The 17,086-nt window shown below is 44.8% G+C and overlaps 1 protein-coding gene across 1 annotated transcript in view; it reads right to left on the bottom strand.

Moving 5' to 3' along the window:
- LOC133366992 (integrin alpha-X-like) overlaps nt 1-17,086 on the bottom strand; it is a 43,977-nt gene that overhangs the window by 16,948 nt on the left and 9,943 nt on the right. Inside the window, exons 6-14 of the mRNA XM_061590555.1 lie at nt 15,851-15,978; nt 10,965-11,113; nt 10,713-10,866; nt 9,357-9,489; nt 7,394-7,470; nt 6,492-6,621; nt 6,252-6,388; nt 3,896-4,036; nt 611-814 (exon numbers count right to left, since the gene is read on the bottom strand). Coding sequence (XP_061446539.1) covers nt 611-814; nt 3,896-4,036; nt 6,252-6,388; nt 6,492-6,621; nt 7,394-7,470; nt 9,357-9,489; nt 10,713-10,866; nt 10,965-11,113; nt 15,851-15,978 — 1,253 coding nt within the window. The remainder of the gene's footprint in view (nt 1-610; nt 815-3,895; nt 4,037-6,251; nt 6,389-6,491; nt 6,622-7,393; nt 7,471-9,356; nt 9,490-10,712; nt 10,867-10,964; nt 11,114-15,850; nt 15,979-17,086) is intronic.

The raw sequence follows: 17,086 nt of genomic DNA, 5'->3' as shown, positions 1-17,086 counted from the left end.
CCCAGAAACTCCTGTCAAACCAAGGAATTTTTTAAAAAAGTGAAACAGTACTTCATGTAGTACAGTACAAGAATTCACAGGACTAAAGCTCTTTCCGGCTGTTGTCCCACATTTTCCATCAACGTTTACTGTGATCCAAACATGCGGAGAACCCAGTAAGCCAGTGATAAAACCATGGCAAAAATAAAGAAAAGTTATGACTTGCAGGTTTACATCCAGACTTGGCTGCATTTGCTGTCCACCAACACGGTGAGGGAGTTTGCTGTATTATTCCCATTTCGCAAATGAAGAGGAAAGAAATTGGTTCCTATCAATCCGTTGCATGAGTGGGGTCTGAATCTGGATTACCCAGCTCAGGGATGGGAACCTGCGGCCTTTCAGATGATGTTGAACTACAATTGTCATCAGCTCCAGCCAGCATAGCTACTGATCAGAGACTATGGGAGTTGTAGTCCAGCAACATCTGGAGGGCCACAGGTTCCCCATCAGTGGCCTAGATCCCTGGCCTAGTTCTTTATCCATTGGACCACATTGCCTCACTCATTTTAAGCAGGCAATAAATTCATTTATTTATTCACAAAATTCCATCTGTTTTGAGCCTTGGGCTTACCTGGCTATGCAGTCCCCTCAGCCTGCCCGCTTCTCCCAGGAAGATGTAAATGGCCCCACGATCTTCATCCTCCATAGGGGCTCCTATCGCCACATCTGCAAGGCCATCCCCATTCACGTCCCCTAAAGTAGACAAGGCTGCCCCAAAACGGCCAAATCTGTTGTCAGGAGCCCCCTGAAGTGTTTGTAGGTGAACAAGGCGGCCCTGCAGTGAGGCATGTTATTTATTTAATATGGTCATCATACCCCACTTTCTCATAACCAAATCTATGGCAAATCTATGCAGCATTGAAACAACTGTGACTAAACCAATCAATAACCATAACAAGAAATGGCATGTAAGACAGCATTAGTATTAAAAGGGGAAAAATGGGAAGATTAACTAAGTCAATCTCTAAATGCAATAAGAAGATAAAACCAAAATGCATACTTGATGAAAGAGACCTAAACCAATAATATTGTTTAGAGCTAGCGCCTGAAGATTCAAAGAGGGAGGGCAGCTTACAGTCAGGGAGCCAACACAGAGCACCTTCATCACAAACTTCGCAGGTACAAGGCAAGGACACACAAAGACACCCCATCCTCTGGGTCTACTGTAAAGCTGGAGTGTGGAACCTTTTTTCCTATGAAGGACCATTGACCTCTACCGTGGGAAAAGTCAACTGTGGGTCACCTCTGGTGGGGCCAGAGTTAAAAGAAGGTGGAGTTTGCAGGGTTTCATAGCAATTTATCTCCCTGTATTAAAAGAGTATTTCAAGTTTACTGTCCTAGCGGGTGTGAGCATTCCACTGAAATCTTACGTCATCTGTGAACTCAAGATGGCAGTCTCTGATTCAGTATTACAGTTGAAGGGCCAATTTAATATTCATTAATAGGCAAAAAAAACTTTTTTAAAGAACATACCTATAGCCAACAGATATTTCTATCTAAAAAGCAGGGAAATTGGGCAGCTATCGTGAATGCACTAGGGGAGCAGGAGACCTGACCTCCTCTCTGAGATTTTGTACTGCCCTACAAATTTGTCAAAATGCAAACACCATTTGGGTTGGTCTTTCACAGTTCAATCCACTTCCTGTGTAGCTTGGAAGAATTTGGTAACATGTGCCTCTGAGCATATGGTGAGTGGTGGAGATGCTCAGAGGCACATTACCAAATTCTTCCAAGCTACACAGGACATGGATTGGGCTGTGAAAGACCAACCCAAATTGTTGGGGAAGAGATTGAGTGGGTGGGTACTGGGCAGAGGGGAAGCACCTTTCCTTTCCAAAAGGAAAACAGTGTAAACAGTATTGTTTTTCAGTGTTTCCCTCACCTTTTTATTCTACAGCAGGCACATGTAGTCTCCCATCCAAATTTAAACCAAAGCTGTCCCTGGCCGCATCCGCACCACGCCTTTATTTCACTTTAGACAGTCATGGCTTCTCCCAAAGACTCCTGGGAAGTGTAGTTAGTGATGGGTACTGAGAGTTGCTAGGAGATGCCCTGTTCTCCTCACAGAGCTTCAATCAGAGTGGCTGACTGTTAAACCACCCTGGCCACTGGAGCTCTGTCAGGGGAATAGGAGTCTCCTAACAACTCAGCACCCTTCACAAACTACACTTCCCAGCATTCTTTGGGGGAAGCCATGACTGTCTAAAGTGAAATAAAGGTCTGGGGTGGGTGTGGTCCTCTGATTAGCCAAGCAGCTGTGAGTCTAACAGTTGCTTCTTACTGAGCATGCCCAGGCTTATTATTGACTTCAATGCTACATTTCTTAAATTAATTAAAAATCAGCTAGGCGTTTTTTTTTTTTACTTTTAAACTGCAGAAGATGAAGGTCAGAGTATGGGGCAAGGTCAGTAACAGGATTACAGGTACTCTGTGAACATGGCTGGTTTTTAATTAATTTCAACAAATTATGAGAACTCTGACAGAAAAAAGTCCAAAAGGGGTCTGGTTTTTCTCTCTTTTTACACTTTGAACTCTCAATTCTCTCTGACTGTTTTGTGTATCGCCATGAAGATTTAGAGGATTGTTAAGCAAGCACTTCTGAGTTCAGGACTATAAGTTGTGTAACGTTTTGTTTTGAAATGAGCTTATGGGAAGTATCAGAATGGTATGGCAGGTATTTTCAATTTAACATTGCGGAATGCTAAAAATCCATGCTGGCTTTAGTATACAGCCACTCTTGTGGCTGTATAACAAGTATCAAATTGCACAGAAGCAACTAAAATTCACAGTTTTAAAAATTTAAATACCTCTGCAGTGTGCAGAGAAGGGGTTAACCCTTTCATCCCCTGCTGTAGTCCCTCAAAGCGGCTGGTTAGTCCTCACATCCTGAGAGAGAAGTGTCCATTGGTATCAGTGGGGTAGTTAACAGCAGCTTCAGTGTGTGTGTGTGTGTGTGTGTGTGTGTGTGTGTGTGTTGATTTTCATCAGGATAACTATGGAATTGTGTGCTATGGTCCTGACCCTAAACCCACCCCCACCCCCTCCCCCTCCCCGTGACGTCTGTCCACCTTTTTTTAAGTGCATGCTAATTGCTTTCACATGATTTCACATCTAGTTTGGCCCTAAAAATAGACACAACACAAAAGGAGAAGAAGGGCTGCAGCTCAGTGGCCAAGCATCTGCCTTATCTGCAGAAGGTTCCACATTCCATCCCTGGCACCTCCAGGTAGGCTGGAAGAGAACACTGCCTGAATCCCTGCAGAGCTGCTGCCAATCCGTGTAGATAATACTGAGCTACCTGGACCAGCGGCATGACTCAGTATAAGGCAACTTCCTTGGCTCCTATGGGTAAACGAGGCCAATCAGATGAAGAAGCAAAAACTAGAGGTATGATAGCACTCTTCAAGTACATGAAAGGTTGTCACACAGAGGAGGGCCAGGATCTCTTCTCGATCGTCCCAGAGTGCAGGACACGGAGTAATGGGTTCAAGTTGCAGGAAGCCAGATTTCGACTAGACACCAGGAAAAACCTCCTAACTGTTAGAGCCATACGACAATGAACCAATTACCCAGGGGGGTAGTGGGCTGTCCAACACTGGAGACATTCAAGAGGCAGCTGGACAGCCATCTGTCGGGAATGCTTTGATTTGGATTCCTGCATTGAGCAGGGGGTTGGACTTGATGGCCTTACAGGCCCCTTCCAACTCTACTATTCTATGATTCTAGAGACAAGCCTTTTACTGCTTCTTGAAGGTGAGAAGTGAATGGAGCAGGTTTACCAAATGCAAGTGTGACCCACCCACCCACTCTCCCCTTCTCGCCCTCAGCTTCCCTACCCTCCAGTGGTTTTCCTCACCATGTTACTGATGGAGCAGACGTCAACAAGCCCACCTTGAGTCCCATTGTAGTAAAGAGGAGCCCCGATCAGAATGAGGTCAGTATTTCCATCTCCATTTAGGTCAACAGAGCAGAGCTCAGCCCCATAGTAAGAGCCCACCTGAAAAAGAAAGAGAAGCACAACATGTGATTGTCTGTGGGGGGTGGGGGTTGTTGGTGAGGGGGAAGAGTGGCAGAAGTGAAGGCAGATTAGATTAAATTAGACTAGATGGGAGAGCTTCATCTAGGCCAAGGCTCACCAGAGCTCAATCTGGCTGTAGTGTCAGGGGGCTTAGCTCTAAAAGACCAGTTCCCAAATTATGGTCTGAGGACCACCAGTGGTCTGTAAGGTTCGTTCAGGTGGTCCATGGCATTTCTGTGGATTTGTGATTGAAGACAGGAGACAGCACATCTGTCGCATTTACTATTCATATTTATTTTAAACTGCATTTTTATTAACTGTATTTATTGCTTTTTTATTTCCTCTATTGTATTTTATTGTATTACAAATCATTATGTGATCTGCTAAGATTCTCAGCAATTTTGAAGTGGTCCATGGGGAAAAAAGGCTGGGAACTACTGCTCTAGCATATATGAAGAAAGGATGAAGGTTTCCTAGAGCAGGTACAGAGTGCATTTCTCTCAACATGGGTATCTCATAAACTAAGGATTGGAGGAATAGGCTTTGACATGAGAAGGAATTGTTTCCAGCTTTACTTTTGAACTGCTCTTCCACTAAGGAGCTCAGGGTGGTGCTCATGGTTCTGAAAACTATAACGTAGAAAAAGAGCAAAACAAGAAGGAAAGGAAAGAAAAACAAAGACCAAACTAGATGTGATGCCAATTGCAAGAATGGAAATTAGCATGTCTAGTTTTTAAAATCAAAATAACAACTGCAAGGGGTGAGGGCAAAGAAAATTGGGAATATGGCTTGTGGGATGGTGTAATGTCATATGATATCAGATACATGACGTGTGGGCATGGTTCATCCAAAACAGCTTCACAGGCTAAATCAAAAAGCCTGGAAGACATAGTTAGGCCCTTGTGGGTCAGAGGTTCCCAACCACTGGTTTAGATTTTAAAAACTAGGCATGCTAATTGCACATGTACAATTAATTTCATGTCTAGGTTGGCCCTGAGAGAAAGCAAAAGAGAGATGGATGCAACCATGTTGTGGCATCTTGGTGGGAGGCTGTTTGTGACTACAGGAGCATTCCAAAATGTAAATGTACTGCCTTCAGTCGATTCTGACTTATGGCGACCGTATCAATAGGGTTTTCATGAGGCTGAGAGGCAGTGACTGGCCCAAGGTCACCCAGTGAGTTTTATGGCTGTGTGGGGTTTCAAATCATGGTCTCCCAGGTCGTAGTCCAACACCTTAACCACTATGCCACAATGGCTCTCCGGAGCATTCCAAGGCACTTAGAATTCATCAGGGTCAGTTAGAATCAGTGGAGACTGGTGGTCCCAATGTCAGTGGGGCAGTAAATCTGCTTTGGGTTTTAATCAGAACTTTAAAGAAGCTTGAAAGTTCATACTAAAGCCCAGAGCGGATTTACTGCCCCACTGACATCGGGGCCACCAGTCTCCACTTGTTAGGCTCTGGGGGCAAAGAGGGATTAGTCAGAGGAAGGAAAGAGAGAAAAGTGGAACACAGAAATAGAGACTTTTCCATTTTTAATAGGATTTACTTTTACTTATTAACCAGATGATGTCTGCTTAATTGTTTAGTTCTTCAAACACTTTGGACAAGCTATTTGATAACAACTCCCTTTGCCTGTTCTGTGTCTGAAGTAAAATTTGTAACAGGATAAGGGGAGAGGCCTTAGCTCAGAGGCAGAGCATCTCCTTTGCATGCAGGAAGTCTCAGGTTCAGTCCTCGGCATCTCCAGGTGGGACTGGGAATGCTGCCTTTCTGAAATCCTGGAAATCTGTTGCCAGTCAGTGTAGTGGACATAGGGAGCTGTCATATACCAAGTCGGACCATCTAGCTCAGTATTGTCTGCACGGATTGGCAGCAGCTCACCAGGATTTCAGACATGGGTCTCTTCCAGCTCTATCTGGATAAGCTGGGGATTGAACCTGCGGCTTTCTTCATGCAAAGCAGAGGCTCAAACCACTAAAGCTACAATCCTTTCCCAAGACAACACCAACCCTCATGGACCAATGGTCAGATTCAGTAGAAGGCATCTTCCTATGTTTCTGCCTTTGATGGATCTAGATTTTTTATGTATATATTTAAAGTATTTGCCTTTCGGTTTAAAACAAAACTTCCAGGGAATTCCCAGCCGGAAGTGAACAGGAGACTGATCTGCACCCCTGGCTCTCCCTCTTACCTGCTTCCCTCCAATGAACCCCATTAACCGCTTGCTCTGGCTTTCAAAGGTCATGACCCTTCCAATGTGCTGGTATCGTGGAGCTCCGGCTACGTAGAACTGCTGCTGGCCATGACGAGCCACAGCCACTGCATAGCCTGTCAGACACAAAGAAAAAAATAGGCCACTGCCGTTGGGCTGGAGATGTCAGCCCATGTTGGGCCATGGGATGGAAGTAAAGGAGAGCCTGCCTGTACTCACCCAGGTACGAGTCCTTGAAGGCAGTATTGGACATGTTCAGGAATTTGATTTCGGGAGGGTCTCCCAAAGACTCTTCCTCCAGACCCCCAGACCAACCGTAAGAACCAACAGCTCCAGACACCACATGTCCCTGGGAGGAGGGGGGGGGAGAAATGGGAAAAGGAATGAAGGTGTGAGGACAAATCCACACACAGGTACTTGCAAGAATTGGAGCTGCAAGTTGGATTGGCAATGGCTTCTCTGGTACTCTGCCCTGGAGGCTGAGAGATTTTCGTTCCTGGGCCCTGGAATGCTCCTCCAGCAGCAGTATGAACGATCAGTGAATGACAATCCTTGGGAAAGGGACTGAGGTGAGTAGGGAGCGGAACTCAGCTCCCGATGTGGTGGCATGGCAGCGATGGTTTCTCTGAGCTCTGCCCAGGAGCTAGATGGATTGTAACTCCCATGCCCAGGAACGCTTATCCTCTCCAGGGTCCAAGAGAAAACATCACCATCATCACACCTGCAACTGAGCTCTACTTCCCTCACCAGCCCAGCCCACTGTTCCCCCCTTCCTCCAGCTGTCACCACAGGGCATCTGAAGGGCCATCTTCCCCTGAGGGGGAAGGAGAAGCAAGGAACAGCCTGCTGAGTTGTTGCCATCCAACTCCTCATGATGACCCCCTACCTCCCCCAACTGCTATCACAGAGCCTTCTGAAGAACCATCTCGCCTTAAGTGTAAGGGAAAATAAGTAATTGATCATCTTTCCCTTTTATTGTAATATTTAAAAATGCTTATTGTTGTAAAGGTCTTTTGTGAACTGCTTTGCGAGGTCTGCCTGAAAAGCAGTGTATAAATACCTGAAATGAAATGAATTAAAATAAAATAAATGCTCTTATTATAACAGGCATTTCTACTCACAGAGGTGAGGAGAGTGCTGAATCCACCTTGCGAAAGTTCTTTCTGAAATGAAATGCCAGGAGAGGCTCCAGAGGTCCCTTTTCAGGAAAGAAAAATTATTAAGACAGGCAAGAGATACTGATTGGGGGGGAGATCAGAAGAGGGGGAAAGTTGGCTTCAAAATCCAGCATTTCTAAATGGTCCTTTTAAAGCAGAATAAATATGCTGTTCTCCATGGATGGGGGGGGAATGGGGAGAGAGTCCCAACATCTTTCCCACAGGAAGCACTTCTGTTATGGACACACATCACAGTGTCAGTTGGAAAATGCAAGGGCACTAGTGGATTTAAAAAAAATGTTTTTAACGCTGTTTTGTTTTAATGTATTTTAAGATCTGTTTTTATGATGTTTTAAAGTGTTTTTAGTGCTTTGTTTGCCACCCTGGGCTCCTGCTGGGAGGAAGGGCGGGATATTAAATAATAAATAAATAGTGGTTTTCCGTAGTTTTCTCCTTCTCCTTGCAAGCAAGCCACATAAGAACATGAGAACAGCCTGCTGGATCAGACCATAGTCCAGCATCCTGTTCTCACAGTGGCCAACGAGATGCTCATGGGAAGCCCACAAGCAGGATATGAGTGCAAGAGCACTCTCCCCTCCTGCGCTTTCCAGGAACTACTATTCAGAAGCATCCTCTCACTATGGAGTGGGGATGGAAAGCTCTCTCCGTTTCAGTCCTCTCCAATTGTTAGAGGGGAGGGGAGGAAAAGGGAGTTGGCTCCCACCCATCCCCACTCATTCCAGCCTCTCCTTTCTCCCTGCGTTAACTTGCATTGGGACTAGGGACGGAGGAGAAATTTGTTTCAGTTTGCATTTAAAGGCGAATGTACCAAATTCGCACTTTCCAAAGCAATACTCAAACTAAGATACAGCCATACTTTGAAATGTGCACCTCTTTGAATTTTACAGTGCAGTTCTCCAGCCAAGTAACACGTACAAAAACGCATATACTGTGGTGAAGTGTGCATTAAAATGCACATTTCACTTAAAATAACACCAAAATGGGTGTAGTAGGAAAACTTCCATACAAAAATGTGTTTGTTAGGAGAAATTCGCACTAACATGCTAGAGAATTTTCATGAGGATTCCCCCCCCCAAAAAAACCTCAAATTGCTGCAGAAATGTCCGCAACCGAATTTAAGATTGGAAAAATTAGAATCTGAGAAAAACTGAAATTGACATATTCACCTAATTGGGAGAGAGCAATCTCTCCATCAACTTGCATAGGAGGGGGGAGAAAGAAGAGGCAATGGTATGCAACATGTAAACAAGTGCACTGTATTTCACACAATGTGCCCCATGAGCTGCAATTGCTTTTGTGAAAAATACCAGTACGATAACTTGCAAACAAAAGGGGGTTCAGTGTGGATCGCCCCCCAAGTTTGTGCTTCCATTGCAATTGTTAGTGCAGGGTGGAGCCAGGCTGCATGGCATCAGGGGAACCTATTGGGCAGTGCCAGTAACATCACCAGTAATGAGCAACAAAACTCACCCTGCTCTACAGTGCCTAGGATATTTTGTGAACTTTTATAGTTGAACTTCATTATCTTTTTGTTATGTCCCTCAGGTCTTCACAGCCTGATCCCTCCCCTGCTGAACCACACAAGTACAGGAATGCTCATATAGCCCTTTAACTAAACAAACAGTGAGAGTATCTCCCTACAACACTGTCCTGTGCTTTGTTAGTCCACTATTCCTTCCTTTTCCTCCCTCTATCTCTTGCTGTTATTATTACTGTAATCCTTTGAATGTTGTGCACTATCCCCTGCAGCAATGCTACTCCCCACCATTGTTTACATACAAACAGGAGATTGCATATGCCGTACTATATTAGTGATGATATGGGTGCACCATTAAAGGAAAAATCTGGAATTTAAAACACCCTGAAAAGAAAGTCATCAGAAACATTTTGTGCTGCAATTTCAAACCTTCAATGGCAAAGATTGTCTCCTTCAGCTGGTTCTGAAGATTATCGAGTGCATCAAAGCTCTCAACAGGGAAAACATTATTAGGTGATGAAGCAATCTTGCGCAGCTCAGCTTGGTTCGTATGGCGACCAACCTGGAACAAAGAAGTATCTCAAACTGTGGCCTTTCCCACTCCTACCCGGAGAAGCCAGGGACTGAATGTGCACCGTGCATGTGCTGTGCCACTGAGCTATGGTCAATTCAGGCCCTCCCCATCCCCTTTTCTAATATGTATGAAAATACAAAGTTGTTTTATGGACTGAGTCAAACCATTTGTCTGTCTTGTTCAGTATTGTCTACACCAGGAGCGGGGAACCTCTTTTCTGTTGAGAGCCGCATGCTGGTGGTGCGGGCCAGGCCAAAGTTGGTGGTGGGTGTGGCCAGGGCCAAAAATGGTAGGGCAGTTTTGTGCCACCCCTTCTCACACCTTCCCTCCCTCCCCGCTCTTTCTGCTCTGGCTACTGCTAGGCTTCCATATTGGGCAAGGCTTTTCTTCCTGCCTGGCAAAGAAATGCGTCAGGCTGCTAGTGGAGGCCAGAGGGACAGCACTCTCTTCCTTCCATTGCTCTGACTGTTTTGGCATTTCCCCCCTCCTGGCTTGTATCCTCCTTCTCTTCTTCTGGGCTCTCCTCACCCACAGGAAATTAGATCAAGCCCACATGAAATGCAGGGTCCTCACCCCAGTCTCTATACCAAGTGGCATCGTCTCTCCAGCATTTCAGACAGGCACTTCTCCCAGCCCTGCTTGGAGACACTGGGGATTGAACCTGGGACCTTCTGCATGCAGAGCATGTGTCCTCTAACTGACCTATAGTCCCACCAATCGTTCTTTCTAAGATCACCCAAATCACCAGTGTGGTGTAGTGGTTAAGGTGTTGGACTACGACCTGGGAGACCAGGGTTCGAATCTCCACACAGCCATGAAGCTCACTGGGTGACCTTGGGCCAGTCACTGCCTCTCAGCCTCATGAAAACCCTATTGATACGGTCGCCATAAGTCGGAATTCTTGAAGGCAGAACATCCTGTTCGAGTTCGTCAGAGATTTGTCTTTTAAAGAATCTCCAGAGCCTTCTCAGCTCATCCTACCTAGAACCTTTGAAAAAGGTCCTCAGGCTGCTGAGACTTCCACAGATATTTGCAAGCCTCTCTTTGCAGCCTTAAGAACTAGACATTGGATCTTTTGTGAAAAAGATCTCAAGATGTTGACATCTGTGCCCCCACAGGAACCAATGTATGTGCTTGCTTGCATAGTGCAGCCACAGAACACGCACGTCCCTAATGCAAAGCGCTGTCAGTGATTGTTTGGATTGTCGTACCCCAATGGCATAACGGATTATGCCTTTTTTATCTGCAGCCTCAGTAGCTACTTCAAATTTGGTGTTCTTGTCGTTGGATACACCATCTGTCAAGACAATGAGGAGCTTCTTGCTGTGAGGTCGCATGCCACGTTCAGGTGTGAAGACCTTATCCCTGCAAAGATGACAACCGTTGGGATGGTCTGAAGGGGCAATGGACAAAAGGCATCCAACTCTGCCCCCAACCCCAGCACCCATTTCCCTGGTACTCACATCACAAAGAGGATGGCAGTAGGGGTGTAAGTATTTCCTCGGGCGCGTTGGGCATTGTGGATGGTGTCCTTCACCTGGCCTCCAGTTTTATTATAGAAAGCAAAATCAAAGACTAGGTAGGGTTCGGAGGAGTACTGAACCACAGCAAACTGGATGGGGAAGAGAAGAAAAAGAGAAGCTGTGCTGCACCTCTTGCCCCATGAGCTCAGATTCAGGTGTGCAGAATCACTATCATTTGGAAAACAATTTATGATATCGTTAAAAATATAACAAGCATACCCCACCCATTTGCCTCATGAGGTGCAGACTTTGGGTCAATGTTCAGGACCTCACAGTCCAAGGATGTTTCCTCCCGCCAAAACAAAACAAAACTTCAGAGAGTTAGTGGCAACTGATGGAAGCAGTGACAAACCGTGGCACACACTGGATCAGCCTTGAGCTGCCTGCCATGTGGGCCCCAGAAGCATACTGGGTAAATTAAAATGGCAGGTGGCTGGAGCCCAACCGACTTGTTGCCCAAACACCCACAATATACAACTCAAAAGGCTTTTTTTTTCCTTTTAAGGAGCTTAGCAGTGGCAGTGAGAGAAAAGAGGGCAGCATCGAGGGCAGCAGGGGGCAAAATGACCAGTGCTACATGGGGGTCCTTTCCAAACCTTGCAGTGCTTTTCTGACCCACTTGTCTTCCAGATGGAACACAGATGCAGCCATCAGAATGTTGTCATACAGGAAACCACATAGACACAACCACAATACATAATCAGCAGCCAAGAATCAAATCAAAGTTACCCTCAATGGCCCAGAGAGAGAGAGAGAGACTGTGTTTCACTCAGGAGACATTCCCTGAGATAAGCCATTTAGAGTTTTAAATATCAAAACCAGAACCTTGAATTGGGCCCAGAAATGAACTGGCCACCGAAACAGTTGCCTCTTAAGATAGGTGGTATATGAAAAAGCTGCATTACATTGATGGTCACTCGTGGCCATGTAAGATTGTCTTCCAAGATAAGGTCTTTAACAGTGGGTCCATAAGTGACTGTGGAGGCCAATCCTGGATCCACACAGCCTCCCACAGGGAGGACGTAGGTGTCCAGATGGAAGATGGTTGCGATGACGATTTGTTTGACATGCCTTCTGCTTGGTTCGTTTGTCCTGTTCGCCCTGTATTCGTGCTTCTTCAAAGTCCATAGCATCTTTGATAATAGCCGACCTCCATTTAGGACACTCATGGGCCGAGAATTCCCAGTTTTCTGTGCTCAAGTTACATTTTTTTAGGTTATTTTAAAGAACATCTTTAAACCTCTTTTGCTGTCCACCGATATTCCATTTTCCATCCTTTGGAAGATGGTGATCAAGCATTCGAACAACATGGACGGTCCAGCGAAGTTGATGTTGGAGGAAACTTCTCAGCAGGCAGGCAGGCAGGCAGCATTCTGCAGCAGCTGAATGTGGCTTTGGTGGTTGTTAGTGAATTTAGAGCGTCAAAGCAGGGATGGCCAGCTCCTCTCTTCTTGGGAGCTGTCCTGTTCACCAACCTGGTGCCTCCCATCCAGATGGGAGTGGATTTATTCTGCTTTAGTTTTACAAAAATAAACCAGAACATTTGAGGTTCTTTAACAGGAAATATGGTAGTAATGGGTGACTTCAACTACCCGGACATAGACTGGCCGCATATGTGTTCCAGTCACGACAAAGAAGCAAAGTTTCTAGATATTCTAAATGACTATTCCCTAGACCAGTTGGTCATGGAACTGACCAGAGGGACGGCAACCCTGGACTTAATCCTCAGTGGGGACTGGGACCTGGTGCGAGATGTAAGTGTTGTCAAACCGATTGGGAGCAGTGACCATAGTGCTATTAAATTAAACATACATGTAAATGGCCAATTGCCAAGAAAATCCAGCACGGTCACATTTGTATTCAAAAGAGGACACTTCACAAAAATGAGGGGATTGGTAAAAAAAAAAGCTGAAAAACAAAGTCCAAAGGGTCACATCACTCAAAAATGCTTGGAAATTGTTTAAAAACACTATATTAGAAGCTCAACTGGAGTGCATACCGCAGATCAGAAAAGGTACCGCCAGGGCCAAGAAGATGCCAGCATGGTTAACAAGCAAAGTCAAGGAAGCTCTTAGAGGCAAAAAGTCTTTCTTCAGAAAATGGAAGTCTTGTCCGAATGAAGAAAATAAAAAGGAACACAAACTCTGGCAAAAGAAATGCAAGAAGACAATAAGGGATGCTAAAAAAGAATTTGAGGAGCACATTGCTAAGAACATAAAAACCAACAACAACAAAATCTATAAATTCATTCAAAGCAGGAGACTATCTAGGGAGGCGATTGGACCCTTGGATGATAAGGGAGTCAAAGGTGTACTAAAGAAAGATAAGGAGATTGCAGAGAAGCTAAATGAATTTTTTGCATCTGTCTTCACAGTGGAAGATATAGGGCAGATCCCTGAACCTGAACTAACATTTGCAGGAAGGGATTCTGAGGAACTGAGACAAATAGTGGTAACGAGAGAGGAAGTTCTAGGCTTAATAAACAATATAAAAACTGACGAATCACCGGGCCCAGATGGCATCCACCCAAGAGTTCTCAAAGAACTCAAATGTGAAATTGCTGATCTGCTAACTAATATATGTAACTTGTCCCTCAGGTCCTCCTCCGTGCCTGAGGACTGGAAAGTGCCAAATGTAACGCCAATCTTCAAAAAGGGATCCAGGGTGCATCCCGGAAATTACAGGCCAGTTAGCTTAACTTCTGTCCCTGGAAAACTGGTAGAAAGTATTATTAAAGCTAGATTAACTAAGCACATAGAAGAACAAGCCTTGCTGAAGCAGAGCCAGCATGGCTTCTGCAAGGAAAAGTCCTGTCTCAGTAACTTATTAGAATTCTTTGAGAGTGTCAACAAGCATATAGATAGAAGTGATCCTGCAGACATAGTGTACTTAGACTTTCAAAAAGCTTTTGACAAGGTACCTCACCAAAGACTTCTGAGGAAGCTTAGCAGTCATGGAATAAGAGGAGAGGTCCTCTTGTGGATAAGGAATTGGTTAAGAAGCAGAAAGCAGAGAGTAGGAATAAAAGGACAGTTCTCCCAATGGAGGGCTGTAGAAAGTGGAGTCCCTCAAGGATCAGTATTGGGACCTGTACTTTTCAACTTGTTCATTAATGACCTAGAATTAGGAGTGAGCAGTGAAGTGGCCAAGTTTGCTGATGATACTAAATTGTTCAGGGATGTTAAAACAAAAAAGGGATTGTGAAGAGCTCCAAAAAAACCTCTCCAAACTGAGTAAATGGGCGGAAAAATGGCAAATGCAATTCAATATAAACAAGTGTAAAATTATGCATATTGGAGCAAAAAATCTTAATTTCACATATACGCTTATGGGGTCTGAACTGGCAGTGACCGACCAGGAGAGAGACCTCGGGGTTGTAGTGGACAGCGCGATGAAAATGTCGACCCAGTGTGCAGCAGCTGTAAAAAAGGCAAATTCCATGCTAGGGATAATTAGGAAAGGTATTGAAAATAAAACAGCCGATATCATAATGCCGTTGTATAAATCTATGGTGCGGCCGCATTTGGAATACTGTGTACAGTTTTGGTCGCCTCATCTCAAAAAGGATATTATAGAGTTGGAAAAGGTTCAGAAGAGGGCAACCAGAATGATCAAGGGGATGGAGCGACTCCCTTACGAGGAAAGGTTGCAGCATTTGGGGCTTTTTAGTTTAGAGAAAAGGCGGGTCAGAGGAGACATGATAGAAGTGTATAAAATTATGCATGGCATTGAGAAAGTGGATAGAGAAAAGTTCTTCTCCCTCTCTCATAATACTAGAACTCGTGGACATTCAAAGAAGCTGAATTTTGGAAGATTCAGGACAGACAAAAGGAAGTACTTCTTTACTCAGCGCATAGTTAAACTATGGAATTTGCTCCCACAAGACACAGTAATGGCCACCAGCTTGGATGGCTTTAAAAGAAGATTAGACAAATTCATGGAGGACAGGGCTATCAATGGCTACTAGCCGTGATGGCTGTGCTCTGCCACTCTAGTCAGAGGCAGCATGCTTCTGAAAACCAGTTGCCGGAAGCCTCAGGAGGGGAGAGTGTTTTTGCACTCGGGTCCTGCTTGTGGGCTTCCCCCAGGCACCTGGTTGGCCACTGTGAGAACAGGATGCTGGACTAGATGGGCCACTGGCCTGATCCAGCAGGCTCTTCTTATGTTCTTATGAGGTATGGAAAGTGACAGGATTTCAGCAGGAAGTTACAGGATATGCACTGACTGGCAATGAAGCAGTCTGACCACCCCAAAACTTTTGCAGGTGCAAACAGTATTGAAAGCGGGATCATGTAGAACCGCCCTGATAGCATCATGAGCACAAATCATGAATGTGCAGTAAAAAGGATGTCTGGAAAGGGCCCTATTATTGTGTCAAGAATATGTTGCAGAATATACCTGTAATAAAACAGCAACCTGGAAGGGACCTATATGGCTCACACCAGTTAAAGACCTGTGTGACAGGTCTGCACAAACTGCAGCTTCAGCACACCCTTCAAGGGCAGAATATTACAGTCCTCAATCCAAGAAGTTATAAAAGAAGAAAACATTGTTATGATATCTCTGCGATGGCCTCTTCTTGTGCAAATCTGCAGTTGAGATATCACAGGGATGCAGCAGCAAGCACACAGGAAGTTGTACTAACATGTTGCTTTAATTTAAAAATACATACAGACTTTAATGTTTCTCATTGTAGCACATTTGGTGGTCCTAAGATCAAAAGGCCAACACTCATGTGCACCCACCCAGTCAACTCTCACAAGCTAGTCAGTGCCTGCCATCAGCCACATGCAGTGCCCTCCCTGGCACCTCTCTATGGCTCTCACCTGTACATCCACCCCAGCCACCGAATGCATTAGCTTAAGGAAGAAGTTCTGCATGGTGCGGAAGGCAGGGTCACCAATGCTCCCAGAGTCATCATACAAGATCACAGCATCCACACCGGAGGTGCACTCTGAGTGGACAAGAGGCATGATGAGAGTGGTAAATGGGTTGTATTCCCACAGAATTGCAGCCAAAGCTAAACGAATAGCCCTAGTAAGGGACTGAAGTAGATATGCCCCTGCATCCCAAAATAATCTTTGGTCTACTCCATATCTCATGTCTCCACGACTAGTACACTTGTCCTGTTGGAAGTCCACAATGTTTGTCTCCAGTCACTACCTTTTCCACAACATTCTTCAATTGCATGATAATCCCAGATAACAATTACAAATAAGGAATTGGGGCTGTATACCCCAAACTAAACTTTAGGCTACCACAAATGATAGACAAATGATGACACCTCTAAAAGAGTGTCTTGTATGAGCAGCTCGAGCATTATGTCCAGCCCAGCATTTGATTTGGATGCAAGACACTGTCAAGTGCACAAGCCCACACTGATAATAATCAGAATATGTAATGAATATGTATTCCATATACATAATGTATGTATCCTAAGCTAAGCTTTGAGACACCCCAAATCATACATTACACCTCCAGGATAGTCGCCTCTGAGAGACAGATACATAGGGGTGGATGTGATGCTGGGGCATCTTGTAGAAGGCATGCTTCTGGAGGTGTGGGAAGATTTGTGGCGATCCAAAGCTTAGTTTGAGATGCACATCTCCAATTCCTCATATTTGTAATTGTCAGCTGGGATCATTGTGTATTTAAGAGCGTTGTGCAAAAATTACCATTTTGGATTGGAGATGATTGTTATGGAACTCAAAGGGGCTAGTTTAGATCCACACACCATACATTTAAAGCACATCCAGTACACATTTAAAGCACATAACTTCCCCCAAGTATTCTGTGAACGGTGGTTTTCCTCTCACAGAGCTACAAATTCCCAGCACCCTTAATAAACTATAGTTCCCATAATTCTTTGGGGGACATCGTGCTCTAAATGTGCATTGGATGTGCTTTAAATGTATGGCATGTGGACCTAATAACACGGAGAAGGTCAAAGCTTACTTCAGGGGTACTAGGGCATATGTACTTCCTTCTGGCATAGAGATGCAGCAGTGGTGAAAAGCTACACATGTTGAATTTCTAACTGTGATGCAGCATTTAAAAGGATG

Source organism: Rhineura floridana, chromosome 11 (assembly GCF_030035675.1).
Source record: "Rhineura floridana isolate rRhiFlo1 chromosome 11, rRhiFlo1.hap2, whole genome shotgun sequence".
NCBI classification, from domain to species: Eukaryota; Metazoa; Chordata; class Lepidosauria; order Squamata; family Rhineuridae; genus Rhineura; species Rhineura floridana.
Note: the sequence above shows the minus strand (reverse complement) of the source record. Positions and strands in the feature narration are given on the sequence as shown.